This window comes from Aspergillus pseudoviridinutans (assembly GCF_018340605.1).
Source record: "Aspergillus pseudoviridinutans IFM 55266 DNA, scaffold_1, whole genome shotgun sequence".
NCBI classification, from domain to species: domain Eukaryota; kingdom Fungi; phylum Ascomycota; class Eurotiomycetes; order Eurotiales; family Aspergillaceae; genus Aspergillus; species Aspergillus pseudoviridinutans.
In genome coordinates this window covers 2157569-2175421 of record NW_025091281.1, presented here as the reverse complement: position 1 = coordinate 2175421, position 17853 = coordinate 2157569, and the positions used below count along the sequence as shown (strand labels likewise).

The 17853-nt window shown below is 50.9% G+C and overlaps 10 protein-coding genes across 10 annotated transcripts; 5 read left to right on the top strand and 5 right to left on the bottom strand.

The window, feature by feature from the left end:
* Positions 1-187: 187 nt before the first annotated feature.
* Positions 188-1692, top strand: Asppvi_000783 (alpha/beta hydrolase; the record flags this gene model as incomplete). Its single annotated transcript, XM_043297089.1, has 5 exons — positions 188-297; positions 360-433; positions 486-686; positions 763-1563; positions 1628-1692. The coding sequence occupies 5 exons, from the start codon at positions 188-190 to the stop codon at positions 1690-1692; spliced, it is 1251 nt and encodes a 416-aa protein (XP_043153024.1).
* Positions 1693-2312: 620 nt separating this feature from the next.
* Positions 2313-2623, top strand: Asppvi_000782 (uncharacterized protein; the record flags this gene model as incomplete). Its single annotated transcript, XM_043297088.1, has 2 exons — positions 2313-2337; positions 2427-2623. 2 exons carry the CDS (start codon positions 2313-2315, stop codon positions 2621-2623), a joined length of 222 nt encoding a protein of 73 aa, XP_043153023.1.
* Positions 2624-3301: 678 nt separating this feature from the next.
* Positions 3302-5946, bottom strand: Asppvi_000781 (elongation factor G; the record flags this gene model as incomplete). The annotated part of the gene is made up of 4 exons (XM_043297087.1): positions 3302-3356; positions 3426-5455; positions 5521-5632; positions 5735-5946. The coding sequence occupies 4 exons, from the start codon at positions 5944-5946 to the stop codon at positions 3302-3304; spliced, it is 2409 nt and encodes an 802-aa protein (XP_043153022.1).
* Positions 5947-6221: 275 nt separating this feature from the next.
* Positions 6222-6818, bottom strand: Asppvi_000780 (YbhB/YbcL family Raf kinase inhibitor-like protein; the record flags this gene model as incomplete). Its single annotated transcript, XM_043297086.1, has 2 exons — positions 6222-6637; positions 6695-6818. The coding sequence occupies 2 exons, from the start codon at positions 6816-6818 to the stop codon at positions 6222-6224; spliced, it is 540 nt and encodes a 179-aa protein (XP_043153021.1).
* Positions 6819-8114: 1296 nt separating this feature from the next.
* On the bottom strand, positions 8115-8803 carry rcf1 (respiratory supercomplex assembly factor RCF1; the record flags this gene model as incomplete). Its single annotated transcript, XM_043297085.1, has 3 exons — positions 8115-8548; positions 8615-8685; positions 8763-8803. The coding sequence occupies 3 exons, from the start codon at positions 8801-8803 to the stop codon at positions 8115-8117; spliced, it is 546 nt and encodes a 181-aa protein (XP_043153020.1).
* Positions 8804-9908: 1105 nt separating this feature from the next.
* On the top strand, positions 9909-11730 carry Asppvi_000778 (threonine dehydratase, biosynthetic; the record flags this gene model as incomplete). Its single annotated transcript, XM_043297084.1, has 3 exons — positions 9909-10094; positions 10159-10375; positions 10430-11730. 3 exons carry the CDS (start codon positions 9909-9911, stop codon positions 11728-11730), a joined length of 1704 nt encoding a protein of 567 aa, XP_043153019.1.
* Positions 11731-12093: 363 nt separating this feature from the next.
* Positions 12094-13821, bottom strand: Asppvi_000777 (uncharacterized protein; the record flags this gene model as incomplete). The annotated part of the gene is made up of 2 exons (XM_043297083.1): positions 12094-13497; positions 13546-13821. 2 exons carry the CDS (start codon positions 13819-13821, stop codon positions 12094-12096), a joined length of 1680 nt encoding a protein of 559 aa, XP_043153018.1.
* Positions 13822-14217: 396 nt separating this feature from the next.
* Asppvi_000776 (uncharacterized protein) lies at positions 14218-15024 on the top strand (the record flags this gene model as incomplete). The annotated part of the gene is given in 3 exon segments (XM_043297082.1): positions 14218-14249; positions 14267-14619; positions 14675-15024. 3 exon segments carry the CDS (start codon positions 14218-14220, stop codon positions 15022-15024), a joined length of 735 nt encoding a protein of 244 aa, XP_043153017.1.
* Positions 15025-15080: 56 nt separating this feature from the next.
* Positions 15081-16734, bottom strand: Asppvi_000775 (ankyrin repeat domain-containing protein; the record flags this gene model as incomplete). Its single annotated transcript, XM_043297081.1, has 2 exons — positions 15081-16579; positions 16635-16734. The coding sequence occupies 2 exons, from the start codon at positions 16732-16734 to the stop codon at positions 15081-15083; spliced, it is 1599 nt and encodes a 532-aa protein (XP_043153016.1).
* A 651-nt stretch (positions 16735-17385) lies between these two features.
* Asppvi_000774 (uncharacterized protein) lies at positions 17386-17655 on the top strand (the record flags this gene model as incomplete). Its single annotated transcript, XM_043297080.1, has 1 exon — positions 17386-17655. The coding sequence occupies one exon, from the start codon at positions 17386-17388 to the stop codon at positions 17653-17655; it is 270 nt and encodes an 89-aa protein (XP_043153015.1).
* Between the last annotated feature and the right edge of the window lie 198 nt (positions 17656-17853).

The window sequence follows — 17853 nt, the reverse complement described above, 5'->3', positions numbered from 1 at the left end:
GATAGTTTTTTGATAATATTCCTCCCCGTCAGAGGCTTATCTTTCAGACTCTAGCTGGTGGATCTCCGAGGTACGCTTCCTATCTCTTAGAGCATCGCTCGCATACTTTGCTCTCTTCTTTCGGAAGCTCATACTGGGAGATATGCTTGCGTGCTCATAGGATTTGGCTATCGGATCCCACTTCACAATGGTTGAGTTACAACCGATTTTCAAAAAGGCCTACTGGACGCTGGCCGCTGGAGGCCTGGTTTATGTGAGCTTTATCTGCTCGCTCACATGGCCCAATGTCCAAAGATTGTACGCTTTGCTTAACGATATTTCTAAGAACGCGACTAACGACTGTGGCTCCATGCGCATAGTGCCTTGTATGCGAACAAAGTCAATCCTGCTCTGTGGGAGGATGTCAACCAGGTCGAGCGCTTTGGATTCCTAAGTATGTGGAAACGCCCAGTTATCCATGAGGTGGTCGTCGTTGACTTGGCCAGAAACGCAGGTCCAACCATTTAATCTGGTTACCCCCGATAACGAAACGATCTATGGCTGGCATTTACTCCCTCTACACCTCTGCCATGAGCACGAAGAGGAACTGAACACGAACGAGCCATCTGGTCCAGCTGAAGACTATACCCGGACCCCAGCTTTCAAATTCCTAGCCAACGACCCTAACGCTCGAGTAGTTGTCAACTGTAAGCGCATTGATTACTTCGCCTTGCGACACAATCAGAAGATGCAGTACGCTAACTAATCCTTGTGCAACTGCAGTCCACGGCAACGCCGCGCATCTCGGCTCCGCTCAGAGACCTGAAATCTACCGCATGCTTCTGGGCTTGTCAACGCCCTCGAACCCCGTCCATGTCTTCGCAATTGACTATCGTGGGTTCGGAGTGTCCACGGGCTCCCCAACGGAAGAAGGCTTAATTACCGACGGTGTCTCCCTCATCAATTTCCTGACCGCCGGTCCCTTGAACATCCCGCCATCCAGGATTGTCATCGCGGGACAGAGCCTGGGAACAGCTGTCAGCGCCGCGGTCGCTGAGCGCTACGCGTTCGGATCGCCGGATCCCGCAGCTGTCCAACCCGCCATTCAAGACCCCGAACCGTTCGCAGGCGTCATCCTCCTCGCATCATTCAGCAACCTGCGAAACCTTATTGAATCCTACAGCTTTAAGGGTCTTACGCCCCCGATGCTCTCTCCCTTGTTTGGGTACCCTCGCGTACAAAGATGGGTAAGGAGCCATATCGTCGACCACTGGGACACGGCCGCTCGCCTTGCACGCCTGACGGGTGTCGGACCATCTGCCGAGGAAGACGCGAAGGCAGGGTACACCAGCAAAGGCCTGGATCTCGCAATCATTCACGCGTTCAACGATGTCGAGATCCCCTGGTACGAAGGACGTAGTGTCTGGATTGCTGCCACTGGTGAAAATCAGAAAGACGCCCCTGGTACCCTTGTGTACCAGAAAAAGGAAGAGGGTGGTCCAACCGAGGTGAAGATCTGGGAGAACAGGTCCGGGAAGGACGCCGCCGTGAAGAAGGTTCGGTGGGAACGTGTAGGCCACGGTGGTATGTTGCAAACTCCTTTCAACGTTCCCATTTCGCGGGTAGAGACATAACTGATATGTTCTAGGTCATAACCGTGTGGCTACTTTCTCCGTTGCTGCTCTTGCCGTGCTCAGAGCTTTTGAGGAGTAATTTCCTGACCTTCCCCTACAACCCCGGGAAATAGCTCGATAGTCAGTTTCTGTAATCAGTCCCAATGTATGCCCATTCATCTACGGCCATTAGTAAGAGCATGATATCGACTTTGGAAATCACTTATCTTTCTATCCGATGATGGGAGGGAGAGACGTCCAGGAATACATACAAGAACCCATATCCTATCTGGCTTATATCTTTTGCTCCTAAATTTCTATAAACCCAAAATCTTTAGGCTAGTTGGTCATAGTGAATATCGGCTCCAATCCTATCCTTTTTCTAATTCACTTCTTCCATGGACCCCCCAATTGTGGTAGCCTAGGAAGGCAGGTTTACCTCTGTGACAGAGCCATGGATACCCAGGTAGGAACTGACCTTCTTACTATCGCATACAGACCCTGCAGCTGTCACCTACAACAATCTTCTCGATTTCGTCACCCGGCCTCTCATCCTCTTCTTCCTATCTCCCTATACTCTAGTCTCTAATTCCTACTCTTTGCATCCTCCAGCGCATACAGCACCTGCCAATTCCTCATCAGTTCACCTCAAGCATCTCCGGCTCATCCTCGTACCCCTCAGCATCGGTTCAAACGTGGAACCGACCAAATGTCATCACTATGGACATTCCGATTGAGGAACAAAGTGCCGCTGGGCTAGAATACCTTGGGTTTGAGACGTCCACGGCCAGCCAGATCTTCCAGCGCTACGCTAATCGGCCCGATCCTGATCAGTGCCCGACGATCTTCTGGACTATGCATGCGGACAAATTGCAGCCCTGAAAACCGACTCTGGCCGTGAGATGGACATCCAAGAAGCAATGACCCAGGTCGGCCTCGCCCCGCAGATCCAATCGGCTATCGCCGACCCAGCGTTCTCCGACATACTGTGGACCCGGTATCTGCATTTCTGGGTCAAAGATACGATTTAGACTAGCTATGGGACCCTCCGCAGCCGTTCAGGAGCTCCTCAAACGACATGCCCCGGCGTCTCGCTCCGCAGCGATATGGTCTTCAACGGACTGGAAGAAGTTCGTCCTGACCCGCAAGCAGGAGATAGACCCACCTCCAAAGTTTGACTATCTTCGCGACGTGGATCTCATAAGGGCCATATCAGTACTGGGGCGAACCGCATGATCACTCGAATTGAGGCGGCACGCAACCCAGCCATCCAGTGGATGTTCTGGAAGCCTGAGACACTAAATCACTTGAGAGACGATATGAAAAATGCACTTTGGGATTTTCGCGCCGGCTAGTGAAGAAAATGCCAACTATATTAAAATTTACTTTTCCCAGCTGCCATAACAAGGTATATTGTCACAAAGCCAAAGAGAATCCCTCACAAGACCCACAGGGTTTGTCTATATTGCAAAGTAATACATGGCTCCAAATGCTTTGGGCACAAAGGTGAAGAGGACATGAGATGAGAATACACGTGAGAGAAACAGATCGCTGTAGGAGTAGAAAGTCAAGATGCTCGAGGGGTATGTATGAGCTTCATCTTGAGCAGAAGAAGATTCGTAAAAGACTGTCCAGTCGGATATGTACGGAGCGGCCAAGGACTGCAATCAAGATGACTGCGCAACGGCAAGAGATGATGGCATAGCCGTTTATTTCTTGTGTCTGTCAGCCTGAGCCTTCAGGTACTTCTGAATGAGTTCCTTCCTATAAGAAGTTGTCAGTGATTGTTCAGAGCGGCACGTTAGCAATCAGGAGTGAAAGGATTGCACATACTGTAATTGAGGTTGAGCCTTCTCGTAGTGGCTGAACTCCATGGTAAATTCACCCTTGCCCTGGGTGGCAGCACGCAGATGCGTACTGAAGCCGAACATTCCGTTCAAGCTGCAGTCCGCATACACGGTGAACTCATCCACACCGGTCTCGGTATCATTGATAGTGGCATTACGCTTGTTGAGGAGAGAGATAACGTCACCTTGGAACTCGCCGGGAGCGGTGACAACGATCTTCATCATGGGCTCAAGGACAGAAGGGTTGCTTTCCATGAAAGCCTTGCGGAAGGCCTGTTGGGTAGCGTTCTTGAATGACATTTCAGACGAATCTGTCATGTGGGTAGCACCGTCGTTGATCACCATCCTGGTACCAAGCACCTTGTGACCAATGAGCGGACCCTTTTCGCAAGCAAGGTTGAAACCCTTCTCACAAGCAAAAAGGAACTTCTCGGAGATACTTCCGCCAACAATCTGTTCCTCAAATTTGTTGTCCTCAAGTTTGCCGGTGGGCTCCATCCAGCCGACGACGCGGGCGTATTCACCAGGACCTCCCGATTGTTTCTTGAGCAAGTGGTCGAACTCGACTCGGTTGCCGATGGTCTCGCGGTACGCGACCTGAGGCGGGCCAGTCACACAATCGACGCGGTATTCGCGACGCATGCGTTCGATGTAGATGTCAAGATGCAATTCACCCATGCCAGAAATCAGAGTCTCCTCACTCTCCGCATTGTAGGACACACGGAAGGTGGGATCCTCTCTCTGGAAACGAGCCATAGCTTTTGAGAAGTTGGCGGAGTCCTTGTTGTTCTTTGGCTTGATAGAAAGCGAGATGACAGGTTCGGGCACGAACATGGAAGTCATGGTGTAACCGAGCTGTCCATCGGTGAAAGTGTCGCCAGAGGCGCAATCCACACCGAACACGGCGCAGATCTCACCGGCTCCGATCTCTGATACCTCCTCCATCTCATTGGAGTGCATGCGAACAATGCGAGGTACCTTGACCTTCTTGTTGTTGCGAGCATTGAAGACGTTGGAACCCTTGCGGAGGGTACCTTGGTACACGCGGATGTAGGTCAACTGCCCAAAATTGCTTTCTTCCAGCTTGAAAGCAAGACCAACAAAAGGCTGGGAGTTGTAGGGGACAAGCTTGACGGAGGCCTCGTCCCGCTTCCGGTCAAGAGCGAGGTTTTCGACTTCGGACGGATTGGGGAGGTAGTCGATAACACCATCAAGCATGGGCTGCACAGACTTGTTGGCAAGTGCAGAACCCATGAAGACGGGAGTGAACTTCAAGCCAATGGTCGCTCGCCGGATGGCGGCCTTGAGCTGCTGCTCCGTAGGCTCAGTCTCGTCCAGGAAGAGCTCAGCAATCTCGTCGTCGACATCGGCAAGCGTCTCAATGAGCATCCTTCTCCGTTCCTCCACAACTGACTTGACCTTCTCAGGAATCTCATCCTTAATCACGATATTCTCACCGCTCGGTCCCTCGTTGTAAATGGACTTCATACGAATCAGGTCGACCACGCCCTCGAACTCGTCTTCAGCACCAATTGGCACTTGGACGGCAGCAGCAGGGATCTTGAGCTTGGTGTTGATCTGTTCAACGGCCTTGAAAGGGTTGGCACCCATACGGTCCATTTTGTTGACGAAGGAAATTCGAGGAACGTTGTAGCGGCGCATCTGGCGGTCGACCGTGATAGTCTGAGACTGGACACCTGACACAGCGCACAGGATCATGACAGCACCATCCAGAACGCGCAGCGCTCTCTCCACTTCGATGGTGAAGTCGATGTGGCCTGGTGTATCGATCAGGTTGATGTGGTATTTCTCCTCTTTTCCATCCTCTCCCTTCTTTACCCAGTCACAGAACGTCGCTGCGGACTGAATAGTGATACCCTTTTCACGCTCGAGATCCATCGAGTCCATCTTGGCACCAACATTGTCACGACCGCGAACTTCGTGGATGGCCTTGATACGACCAGTGTAGAAGAGGACTCGTTCGGTACAGGTAGTTTTTCCGCTGTCAATGTGTGCCTATAAGTACTGGTCAGATGCTGTGTCTCCACGGGAATGCTCTAATTTCCCGGAAGATGACTTACAGCGATACCAATGTTCCGGAGACTGGACAGTCTGATCGCTTCAGCAGGGTCAAGATTGTCAATGATCGCCTCCTGAGACAGACCGTCGGGATTGGAAGCGGCGGCCTCGAGACTGAGCAGAAAAACGAGATTAGCGATTGAACATACAAAGCACAAGATAATCTAGCAATTCGAGGGGAGGTTCAATGATCACTAGAAGATCCAAACTACTTACACAGCGGCAGCAGTAGCAGCGGAGGCATTCCGTCGTTGCAAATTGTTTCTGTTGAAAACCGACTGATAAGCCGGGCCGGCAATGGGTGAACGGAGAGCGGCCGTCGACGCGCATCGTTGATACAAAAAGTTCTGAGATTGAAGACGCACAGGCGATCTGGTCAAACCAGATAGAGCACGGTGAGGTAACCGCGCAAGAGAAGGACACCGCATGATTGCCAACCACCACCACGGGAAACTGGGGAGTGCTGATGCTGCTGATACTCTCAGCGTCGCGATCTTTTTTTCTGCTCCGAAAAAAAGTTCGGGGAAGCCAGGAACAAAGCACGTGATCTCCCCGGTCACGACCAATGAGATCTGAGAGGTCCTGACTATTTCTACGGTCTACCTTGTACTCTGTAAGGTTCATATGACTGACAATCTGGGAGCTACTATGGCAATAAATATTACGATTATCTCAGTTTTGCATCAAACAAAATGGTCGAATCTCAGTTGCTGCGGAAATAGTTCGCCGCCAAAACTGGTCCCAGGTTCACTTCCTTCGCGAATGCATCAAGATCATACCTTATCCTCTGCCAGTTACCAACGGGCTTTCCATTCTTTGGAGCATACTTCTCGACATTGAAGCCGTCCGGTTGCTCGTACAGCAAGAAAACATACCGGTGCGGCGAGCTGCCTGGTGGAGGCGCAGGGCCGATGTAGTTCGCAACGAAAGGGGCAGATGTTGTCAAGATGGTCTCGCCCGTGACAGTGGTATTCGCCGATGGCTTAAATCCTGGATGAATCCAGTGTAGGATGGGTCCTAGGAAGCCGAGTGATGGAAATGGAGCATCGAGGTCCAGACTGATGACAATATAGGTGCCAGATGATACGTTGAAGGAAATCTGGGGCTCTTTTTGTGCATCTAGATGCAGAGTTCGCGCATCAGTAACTAGACTATCGTTTTCTTCAGCCTACTAACCACTTCTAGGAAGGTATTGGCCGGGCGTCGTGATGCGTTGCTCGCCGAATGCCAGGCCAAGAAGCTTGGAGCTATCCTTCTCGGCAGCAGACAAGACGGCTTCGACGGATGAAATAGACGGCATTTTGAATCGATTTGTCGATGAATACGAACTTGCCTATCTCGACAAAGGTGCCAAGTTCATAGATGAAGCCAAGTAATAAGAGTCAGATAAATGAAGGAGGGGTCTGTACAACCTGCCCATGGGTGGCTCGGTGTTAACGGGCTTAATGGAGGTGACAGAGTTAGGCGTCCCATCAACTCTATGTAGCGTTGCCTTCATGTGGTTCTCATATCGACAATACTATTATCATTGATCTGTCTGCCCTGCGATAGGGAAGAATAGATACATGAAGCTCTCTCTGTCAAAACCACTCCACTAGGTAGGCAGGCATACATAGGTACCTCGTAAAGGACCTAGGTATGATGTATCGTATGCGACTGTATGATACAAGACAGTACACCACTTGAAAATCTATTTCACCGCCTTGCTTCCGCCGCCATTGGATTACTATCATCTGAATATGTCATGGATATTTTCGAGTATACCTAGCAGGGTACCGTCGACAAAGCAGATTGAGGCATCTTGATGGTTGATGTCGTCAGTTTTCCATATCTCGACTTAGGCAGCTTTTGAAAAGATGCGTTCATCTTTGAGACTGCTTGCCTCTGTCTCCCGCAGCCAGCCTTCAAAACTCAGGAAGCCAGCAATTAGCTTGGATCATGTATGTAAATCTATCCACATCAAGCATCCTTGAAGCTATATTGATGCGACTGTTAGTTCATACAAAGACAGCGTGTCCTCGGTCTATGGCGCGAGATAGTCAGGGCGCTGAACAGTTAGTCTCCCGTATTCGGAATTCTAGATCTGAGTTGCCATGCCATTTGAGGCTTGCAAGCTGATTGATATCTCGACTATAAAGAGATTCCTGAATCATCGACTCGGGATGAGTTACGCAGCTATGCTCGTTCAGGATTTGAGCGGCATCGCAACGTAACCGACTTGGTGAGTATCTGCTAAACGGCCAGAAGCTCATAGCTAACTTGTCACTTGCTTGTAATAAAGCAACATATACGATATCTCATCTCGGTATGAGGCATTGCCCCATTGCCCCTGAGTTCTAAGCTTGGCGACTGACAATTTGATAGACTGGAAAAGCCGAGTTCGAAACTATGAAACGGTATATCGACGAACAAATCGCGAGTTGAATCGATCTCGTCGGAGTCGACCCATGAGTCGCGTCTGCTACGAGGCATCTGGCTCAAACTTGGCTGGCGAAGGAGAGCTTCTCTTATTCTTACAGGACCCTGAAATGTATATATGTACATGTTATAGCGAGGCACCACAATTGTAAATGACTGACTTTCGTAATGTCGAAGTTCACTTTTGCTGCATCCATAAATCTTTCACAGCAGCTAGTACCCCGATCGACTTTTCATCAGCAGGCTCAATAGCTGACCGAGCAGCGTCCTGCTCTGGAATATTTTTCGGCGCTGGCCTCTTGCCCGCTTCCTTAGCAGCAGCTTCAATGGCAGCATGACGCTCCCTCCAGTCCTTATCTTCCTTGTCTCGGATTTCAAGTTCACGCAACCAAGCATCCCGCTTCTCCTGTGCCTTCCGCTGCTCCACCATCTTCTCGAACTCCCTCCGTTGCTGGCGCTCCGTCTTGAAGTACATGCCTCCGGCAACAACAGCGACAAGTGTAAAGAATTGGGCGTAGATACGAGCACGGAACATCTTGTTCATTTCGACCGAGTCACCGGCCTTCATCGACCTGTAGGCGCGGTAGAGGGCATAGCATGTGGCGGCGCATCCTGAAACGCAAAAAAACCCACGTTAGACCGGAGCTACAGCAAGATGTGTATCTCAACTCAACTTACCTAGCGGGATCAATGGTTCCTCCTTGAGTCGTCTGCGGAATTTCTGGAGAGAGGTTTCCTCCTTGAAATGGCTGGTGGTTTATGATTGGTTAGCAATCCTGTTCCTCCGCGTCTCAACAGGTAGCGACGAAGAGGATCCGGTACGTACGGGTTGTCATCCATGGAGGAAGGAAGGGGTTCGTTGAGCATCTTGTCTTTGGATGAGGTATCACGGGGTGAGTTGTTAGGTTCGTAAAGAAGTTATCGAGCAGCCGCGGAATTGATGCGAGGGTGATTGACACGCCACTATTCCAAATCCAACTGGAAATGAAGGAGAGCTGTGCAATGAGTCCAGGCCTTGCAATGATCAAATAGAAATGGAGCGATTGAATGATTCAAGCAGGTTGTTTTCTCTAACCGCTCACTCTTTCCAAATTAACGAAAGCAGATGTCGCCTCAATCTATCGAATTTCCGCGAGACAACATGACGTTGCGGAGAATCTGGAGATCTTTGCGGTAAAATTCAGTACATGTATCGTACGTTACCATAGCCTTTTTTTTTACATTGTTTACTGACAGCCAGCGATTTTGAAGCTGTTTACACCAGAGGTACATTGTGGAAAGAGGAATCAAGGCTAAATAAGATGGGCAAGTCCTGCGTATAGGTAGGTAACTACTTGTTCTATCTTTGTAGCTGAGGATAATGCTAGACCTGCTCTCATGACTGGAGACTATCTACTTTCTTACACAGAAACTACGGATGATACACGGGCTCGCAGAAAACAAACTGAATTTAGGCTTATTTTAATTCACGACCGACTTCCATTGCAGAGAAGTCACTTGAACGTCAGGGGTTTATAGTTAGCCAAGCTTTCCGACAATCAGACTCATTAGTAGTCCGCATCATCTGAGAGGTATGCCAGTGGCCACATATGTGGTTGGTACGGGTTATTGCAGATTGCGCCAAAATCAGACCATCCAGAAGGACGTCCACAATTTAGGCTCGGATATGAGTATACCAAGATAATACTTAACAGGTCTCACTTTGTGATAAGGAAATGATTCAACAAGATGGCGCAGAAGATACTTTTACCTGCAGAGAAATTAGGGCTCAAGGTGAGGGCTGATGAGTCAACCAATTCCGCTCCGATAACGGCATTCTAGAAGGGTGGCCCCGCGGGAAGGATTAATGTTTGTCGAAGGCGTGATTGTGCCACTACCAGCGAATTTTTGATATCGCCGCTGACTCCTTGGATTGCGTTCTTCTGACTCTAAATCGCAATCAGTGTCTTCAGCTTCAGAGACAGGCCTCATTATGCCCGATCAACCTGCCACGAACGGAACGACAACTCCGGTCACTCCAAAGCTGAGCAATCTCGCTCTGACTGAGTACACCGCCGCTCCCACTCCCCCTTCGGAGAAGGATCAAAACACCGCGCTGGGCTTATCCCGTGACTGGGGAATCCCAGCTGCATTTCTGCTCCCCAATGGCTACCCAGATGTAAGATTCTAACTCAAATGGATTCGTTTCCAGGAAATAATTAACCACAATCCTAACGACACAGTACCTCCGCCTTATCCTGACGTCACGGGTCTACGATGTTATTCAGGAGACACCGCTCCATCATGCCATCAACCTTAGCAATCGTCTGGAATGTCGTGTGCTCCTCAAGCGGGAGGACATGCTCCCTGTATTCAGCTTCAAGCTCCGTGGAGCTTACAACAAGATGGCGCATTTGACCCCCGAGCAGCGGTGGAAGGGTGTTATTGCATGCTCCGCAGGTCAGAGCCTTTCGCCGCGGTGACTCACCTCGAGGAGAACTGACGCGTATATAGGTAACCACGCACAAGGCGTTGCATTCTCCGCTCGCAAGCTCAAGATCCCCGCGACCATCGTCATGCCCTCGGGCACCCCTGCCATCAAGCATTTGAATGTTGCCCGTCTCGGCGGCAGTGTCATCCTTCACGGAAACGACTTCGACGCTGCCAAGGAGGAAGCTCATCGACTGGAGAAGCAGCACGGGCTGACCAGCATTCCTCCCTTCGATGATCCGTACGTGATTGCGGGACAGGGTACCATTGGAATGGAAATCGTGCGCCAGGCAAACTTGGAGAAACTCGAGGCTGTTTTCTGCGCTGTCGGCGGAGGGGGGCTCGTTGCCGGTATCGGGGTTTATCTGAAGCGCATCGCGCCGCATGTGAAAGTCATCGGAGTCGAGGCCTACGATGCCAATGCCATGGCCCAGTCGTTGGGTGAGGGATCTCGAGTCTTCCTTAGGGAGGTTGGACTGTTTGCGGACGGTGCGGCTGTGAAGACTGTTGGCGAGGAAACATATCGTCTTGCCCGTGAGGTAGTTGACGAGGTCATCTTGGTTTCGACCGACGAGACGTGTGCCGCCATTAAGGATGCCTTTGAGGATACCAGATCTATCATCGAGCCCGCGGGTGCCCTGGCACTCGCCGGTCTCAAGAAGTACATCGCCCAGAACCCTAGCCCTGACACGAACAGAGAGCTGGTTGCCATCACATCTGGCGCAAACATGGATTTCGACCGCTTGCGTTTTGTCGCTGAGCGTGCTGCTTTGGGAGAGCGGAAGGAGGCGCTGCTAAGCGTCAACATCCCGGAGAAGCCTGGTGCTTTCGCAAATCTCGTCGAGGTGATCCTTCCTCAAGCCGTGACCGCCTTCAGTTACCGTTATGCTCGTGCGGAGTCTGCCGATGTCCTGATGGGTATCTCCTTGTCTGCGCTGACAGGTCGCGAAGACTTGGCGAAGATTATGGATCAGCTCGAAAAGGCCGGCATGCCCGCGAAGGATTTGAGCGACGACGAGCTTGCCAAGCGACACGTGCGTTTCCTGGTTGGAGGACGCTGCGACGTCAAGGATGAACGTCTTTTCATGTTCGAATTTCCAGAGCGCCCGGGAGCTTTGGCCAAGTTCCTCACCACGCTCCGGCCTAACCAGAACATCTCCCTGTTCCACTACCGCAACTATGGTGGCGATGTCGGAAAGGTACTGGCAGGCATTCAGTGCCCAAATGACGAGAAGAAGGATCTGGAGGCCTTCCTCAAAGACCTCGGCTATCCGTTCAGCGAGCAAACCGACTCTCCCACTTACCAGACATTCCTCCGTTGTTAAAAATGTGCATCGGCATTCTTCGTTATTTGCGTTTCTGCTAGAGGGCATACTTGACAGGTTCGGGTTGCTGATTTTCCTCTCGGGATGAAAAGAGTCTTTATTTTCGTCGGCGTTCGGATCGAGGCATCAGATAGATTAGAGACTGAAGCCTGCTTTTAATGAACTGGCTTGCATATAGTAATGGATTTCAATTCTCATCTGCTTGAGATTACAAGGCGGAATGATATCATAGCAGCAGCGGATCGGCTGTAACCGTCAGTTTCACGACCATCAGAAGCGACAGATCCATCGTTGGCTTGGAATCCAGTCACTTTCAAGCTGTCTGTTGGATGCCACTCCCTTATGTCCTGATCTTTATACAAGTCACCGACGGCCCCAGCGATCCCTGCATTCTATGTCGTACCACTTCTGGGTCCAGTAATTCCAATTCTCGGGAGTTTCTCGAGGTTGATCTCCACGTTTATAAATCGAGAAAGCAAGCTTTCTTTCTTTACCCCACATCGCCGGATAGATCCATTCTCCGCGAGCTATTGCCTTTGAAGCGTCAAAGTCGAGATATCCGGTGTGTTCGTCGCCCTCATCGACCTCTATTTCGGCGTCGACCATTCGTCCGCCCCACTGGAGGTACACACGATTCGGTTTGGGCGTCTCACCCAGCCGGCGTCTGATAGCTTGTCCTCCCGGTGATCCGCTTGCTTTGCGTTTTTTCGAGTTCGAGCCATAGCTATCGGATTCATCTTCCTCTTCCTCTTCGTAATAGGTCAACTCAGGAGGCTGTTCTTTACGGAGACGGTGCAGTGCATCATCAGAAAATGCTAGCAGCATGGTTCCTTCAATGAGACCAAGGTTGAACGCGGCCACTACTCCATTTGCGCTTGCTGGTTTCTGGATTTCGAGCGTCAAGTCGTCATGGTAATTACCCAGGTGTTCATCTATTGCTTCACAGAGAATGGAATACGACCCCACGAGATCATCCAGCTTCAGCGGACCAGCGGGAGGACGGTAGCTTTTCATATAATCCCGATGAGGCTGCAACGCCTTGTGCCAGCATTTTCGCCTTTCTGCGCGCTCTTTGGCTTCTTTTTCAGCCTTTTTTTGTTCTCTTTCATCTTCGTGTCCTTTCTTGATAGCCGTGACTTTGGCCATGTCCCAGCCAACGATCGTGTACTCACAGTCCGCACCTTCAACCCGTATAAGGTGTAGCCCTGGTACGGACTGTACAACAGTTATGAGGCGTGGCAGATGCTCAAAGAACGTGTAGAGCTCGATTGCTTCGGTGGTCTTCGTCGGATCAGGCTTACCATTCAAGCCGTCAAGGAAATATTTTGCCATGAAACGGTCAAGGTCGAAATTAGCCTCGCTTGTGGGGATGTGCAACGGAGCACCAGGTGCAGAACAAGTTGCGAAGGCAGCGTCGAGTCCGCGCGCGAAGGTATCTTCCCATCCAACTACAGTCAGTCGCCTCGTTACACGCGCGACAAGACCTGGTACTGCCTGCACAGCCTTTGAGAAATCCGATCCATCAACATCTTCAAGTATCAACGCCTCTCTTTGCTTCTCTTTATCTGGGGCCCCGCTCGGTCCGAGGAAATACTTTGCAAGGAACAAGCGAGGATCAAAGCGAGCCTCGCGAGATGGAGAATCCAGCGTTGCAAATTTAGCCGCGCGTTGACAGCCGATGCGTTCCTCACGAGCTCTTTCCAGGTTGCTGTACTGTTCAGCCAGGGACCTTTCGATGGCCATGACAGCTGGTGTCGGATTTAAGCACTTGGGCGATCAGTTCCACGTCATCGTAGTCGAATCCGCTTTTCTCACCAGCCTGTTCTTCACCGCCGTCTCTAGAGCATTCTTTAATTGAGCTGCACTAGCATTCGCTTGAAAAGGGACTCCGTAAAGACGTAACTGCGCTGTGACCCACGGCTTGGTTGCAGACCTGACGCGAGCACTAGACGCATTATTGCGGAATAGCAGTCTCAACTCCTCAAAAGGTACTCTGGTAAAACCTCCTGCTTTGATGCCGTCTTTGTCGTAGGTAAAGACGCCTGACTTCAGGGGCTCCGGCGGCGAAGAATCATAGTACTGGTGATACATCTTTGGAGACGTGGTGCGAGCAGTTCTTGCAATTGTTGACAGGTAAGTGTTTCTGTTGTTTACGATCTCGGGTTACCTCCGCGACTGAGAAAGGGGAACCCTAGAGTCCTGCCCTAATGGCTGGAATAGGAGGATCATAGGATGCATCAATTCGCAAATCAATAACTGAACGGTTTTTTCTGCATATCACGAAGCGTAGTCGGAGAATGGAGTAATTCTGCCTAGTCTTAGTTAATGTGGCTTACACTCGCAAATAGAACATGCTTGGGTGACATAGCTGGACCGCATCAGTGGTATATTCTTGCCCATCTGGCCATGCACTATCGCATTGCATAGCAGCAGATAACAGCTCTTCGGCAGCTGGAACTACATTGTTCACTTCACCCTTAGTTAACAATGGCTCTACCCAACTTTCATGGACGCTGGGCGTCCATATCCAGAACAGCTCTGACGACACAGGACGGAACAATTTCATTCAGATCGAACGCGACTTCTATTTTGGCCTTGGCTCGGACCATGGCTCTATTCAAAATGCGTCCTTTCGCGCCTGCAGTATCTTCTACCATGGTGCATCCGAGCCTCTCTACTCTGATGCGAACCCGGACGGTCGACGTACTCAGGAACTTTCCGACGATTGCGTTCGAGATCTGACGACCCTAGTGAACAATACTGCGCAAGATCTGATGCCCCAGAATGATCATGATCTATCCAATGTGTGTAAGAAGCTGGTAGAGACAACCACCGGCGATCGGCCAACGTCGTGCCAGAACTATAACCTAGGAGAGTTGCACTTTCAAGGTAAGAATTGATTCGATCAACCTCGTCACTTGGCGTGATCTGATTTACTTGATAGCCTTCATGAATCGCCGGAATACTTCCAGCGCAAGCAGCAGTGGAAACTGCAACTCGTCGTCCGGTGGTGACTATAACCTCACCCTCGTGGATTCGAATGGTTTGGCCAACACCAATGGATCGAGTAATCTGAAGAATATGGTATTGGGTGCCACGCCGATCATCACTGTCTTCTATTCAGAGTCGAATTTGTCTCGACCAGACATCCGGTACGTGGTTGTAAAGCCAGAGGACACCAGTGACTTGATAGGCCAGGTCAGCGGCTCGTTGGCCTCGCGTTTTACTGCACGCACCAAGTTTGCCTTGAGGATTCTGGTCATTGTCTCTGCTTTTCTCTCTGGGGTTATCTGATTGTATATCTTGTTTATACCACTTGAATACGGACCATTTCCATACAGCAGCAGTACTCAATTGACCGCAGGAGAAAAACACCAATGGCATGGAGGAGGAGGCGGGGGATCACAAGGAAAGTCCCCTTGCTTGAAGCGATTCGCAGTAATGGTTTGCAATGGATCAACCTCATGTGCTCCAAGCTTTGTCAAGGCCTTCACAAGAGTATCTTGGCGCCAGCACATGGCCATCACAATGGGCGGCGGATATCCCCTTCGGCTGTAAATAGCGTTGTCGTTCAGCGGCGCGCCGTGGTCAAATAATGCCTTGAGGTATTCAAAATTGCCATGCCGGCACGCCAGACACACGAGGTCTGCCAGTACAGGGCTGTCGTCATCGTCAGGAACTAGCAGGAGACTCAGACGGAGATGCCCGTCATCAAGGATCGTTCTCGCGAGCTTCGCCGCATTTGGCTGGCAACTCAGGATAAACATCACGCCAGTCCAGTCACGGATACCTAGCCGGAGGCCAGCGTCAATGAGGACCTCCATCGCGTCGTAATGGCCGCCCCATGCTACTGCGCGCATTGCCTGCCCACCAGGAGGAACATCGATTGATCTGTTGGCGTGCTCACCGATGCTCGCCCCCCTGGCCAGTAGGAGACGCATTACTCCCACCTGGCCTTTCCAGCCGGCATACGCCAGAGGTCGTGGTTGCTGATAGTTCCTAGTGTAATTGAGCGTCTCATTGACGTCGGCTCCGTTGTCAAGGAGGAGACGGACAAAATCAATGCAGCCTGACCTGCAAGCCTCCCGAAGGCCCTCCGTCAAAAGATAGCGAGATTCAGATAGCGGTGCGGTGTAATGGTCCAGTAGCATCGCCAGAGCTTCTGCCCGATTCATGCTGATCGCCTCGACAATTGCGCGCTGATACGCCACGCCAGAAGTCCTGAGACCGAACTTGGGCTGCAGGAGGAGTTGGAGTATCCCCGGACTCCAGTGTTTAACGGCCAGTGCCACCGGGGAGCCCCAGATTTCATTAGTTGACCCATCTGCGTGCATCCTGGCGCCACGCCGCAGAAGCATCTCTACGATTTTCGGATCGAGGGACTTGACCGCTGCCTCGATAAGTCGATCCTCGAACAGAGCCGACTTGGCATCCTCGAGGATGCGGCGCGCATCCTGCGATAGTTGATCGACAAGTTCAAGGTCCCCATTATACGTTGCTGCATACAATAGTTCATACAACGGGTCAAAATCAATGGCGCCACCTTCAGCCGCTAGAGCGACGCGGCAAAACTTGTGGTTCGCGTGTGATAAAAGTCGCTTCATGAATTGATAACGCAGCTTGTTTCTCTCGCTACCCTTGGTTGAGTCCCGCGCAAGGCGATCCACCCAGTGGTTCATCAGAGATATGATATCAGTATCTGAGGAGTCATCGTCATCCCGTCTCTGATGAAGAAAGTAGGGCACCATAAAGCTTTCCCGTAGGGTACTATTTCGCGTCCAGAATAGGCTATCTGCCTTCAGGATTCTGTTCCTGGCGTATGCAAGCATGATTTCATGGTCGAACAACCCTAGAGGTTCAGCATTCAGCCACGTAACGATCATCAGGGGGAGATGCAGACACACGATTTATCAGGCGAAGTTGGACCGATTGGTGTGTCTGTTGGATAACAATGAAATCGAGGATCCCTTGGAAGATTTCCAAGGGGAGGTCAAACAACGACATATTGACGTTGGATATGCAACACAGGGAGCAACCTATGTCATGAGACTCATGAAGACTAGCGATATATACGTATATAAGTTCGAAAGAAAGAACATCTGGCGGTAGAGTGAGGGGCACTGCTCTCCATCATCCACAGCCACAAACTCGACAAGCTCCGCCTCTTTGCATCTCGGCTGTATTAATGGTGAAGACTCCCGCGAATCCCAAGTTTCCTCTCTCTTCTCAAACTTCCCTTTCACCAGCGAAACCGAGCGTCGTCATTGAGCCGCGCTTCAAGTCTAGTCTAGTCAAGAACAAACTCAGGCTTTTGTTGTTCCGGGTAGTGTGAAGCCCTGACTTCATATATTTCATTTCACCACAATCGAAGGAATCCCGTAGTGGTATCTGATACAGAGGCCTGTCACAGTAGTAACCAACGAAGGAAGTAAATCGTCCATGGAACCTTGACTGCATGTAGTACCTGTCCATGGATTGGTGGACAGTGATGAACCCGGACCTCGGCGATACAGAAACTCCGGCGAACATTTGCTCCGCGGATTTGATGACCTTGGGAGCATGAAGCTGACCATCTGATCCTTCGCACCTCTGAACGGCCGACCAAGAACGAATTGGCGCGGTAAAGGCTATCAGTCCTTTTCGCTCTTCATCACTATGCTGTCTATTCGCTCCATCTTGGGTTCTTCGACCCGGGCCCTCCGCCAACTTCTCCCGAATCAGCCATTCTATCACCACTTCCTCTCGCGGTCACTATCGCAACTATCAAGAGTGTCGGTCGGCAACAGCCTTCGAAGCCTGCGTTCTGCGAAGCAGCAAGATAGCAATGTCGGTGTTGTGGGATCCACTGTGCGACAACTCGAGCAGGTCCGGGGCATGAAGACGAGATCGTCCGTTAAGCGGTTATGCGATGGTTGCAAGGTATGAAATATGCTGCCTGCATGGTCGACATCATACTAACGGCTGGTTGTGAATAGCCTGTTCGGAGGAAGAACCGGGTTTACATTATCTGGTGAGTATCGACGGCTCCCTTTGCATTCGTCACGTCTGACCACGCACAAATGCAGTTCGAAGAATCCTAAGCACAAGCAACGCCAAGGAAAATGATTGCGTGCAACGTACAGC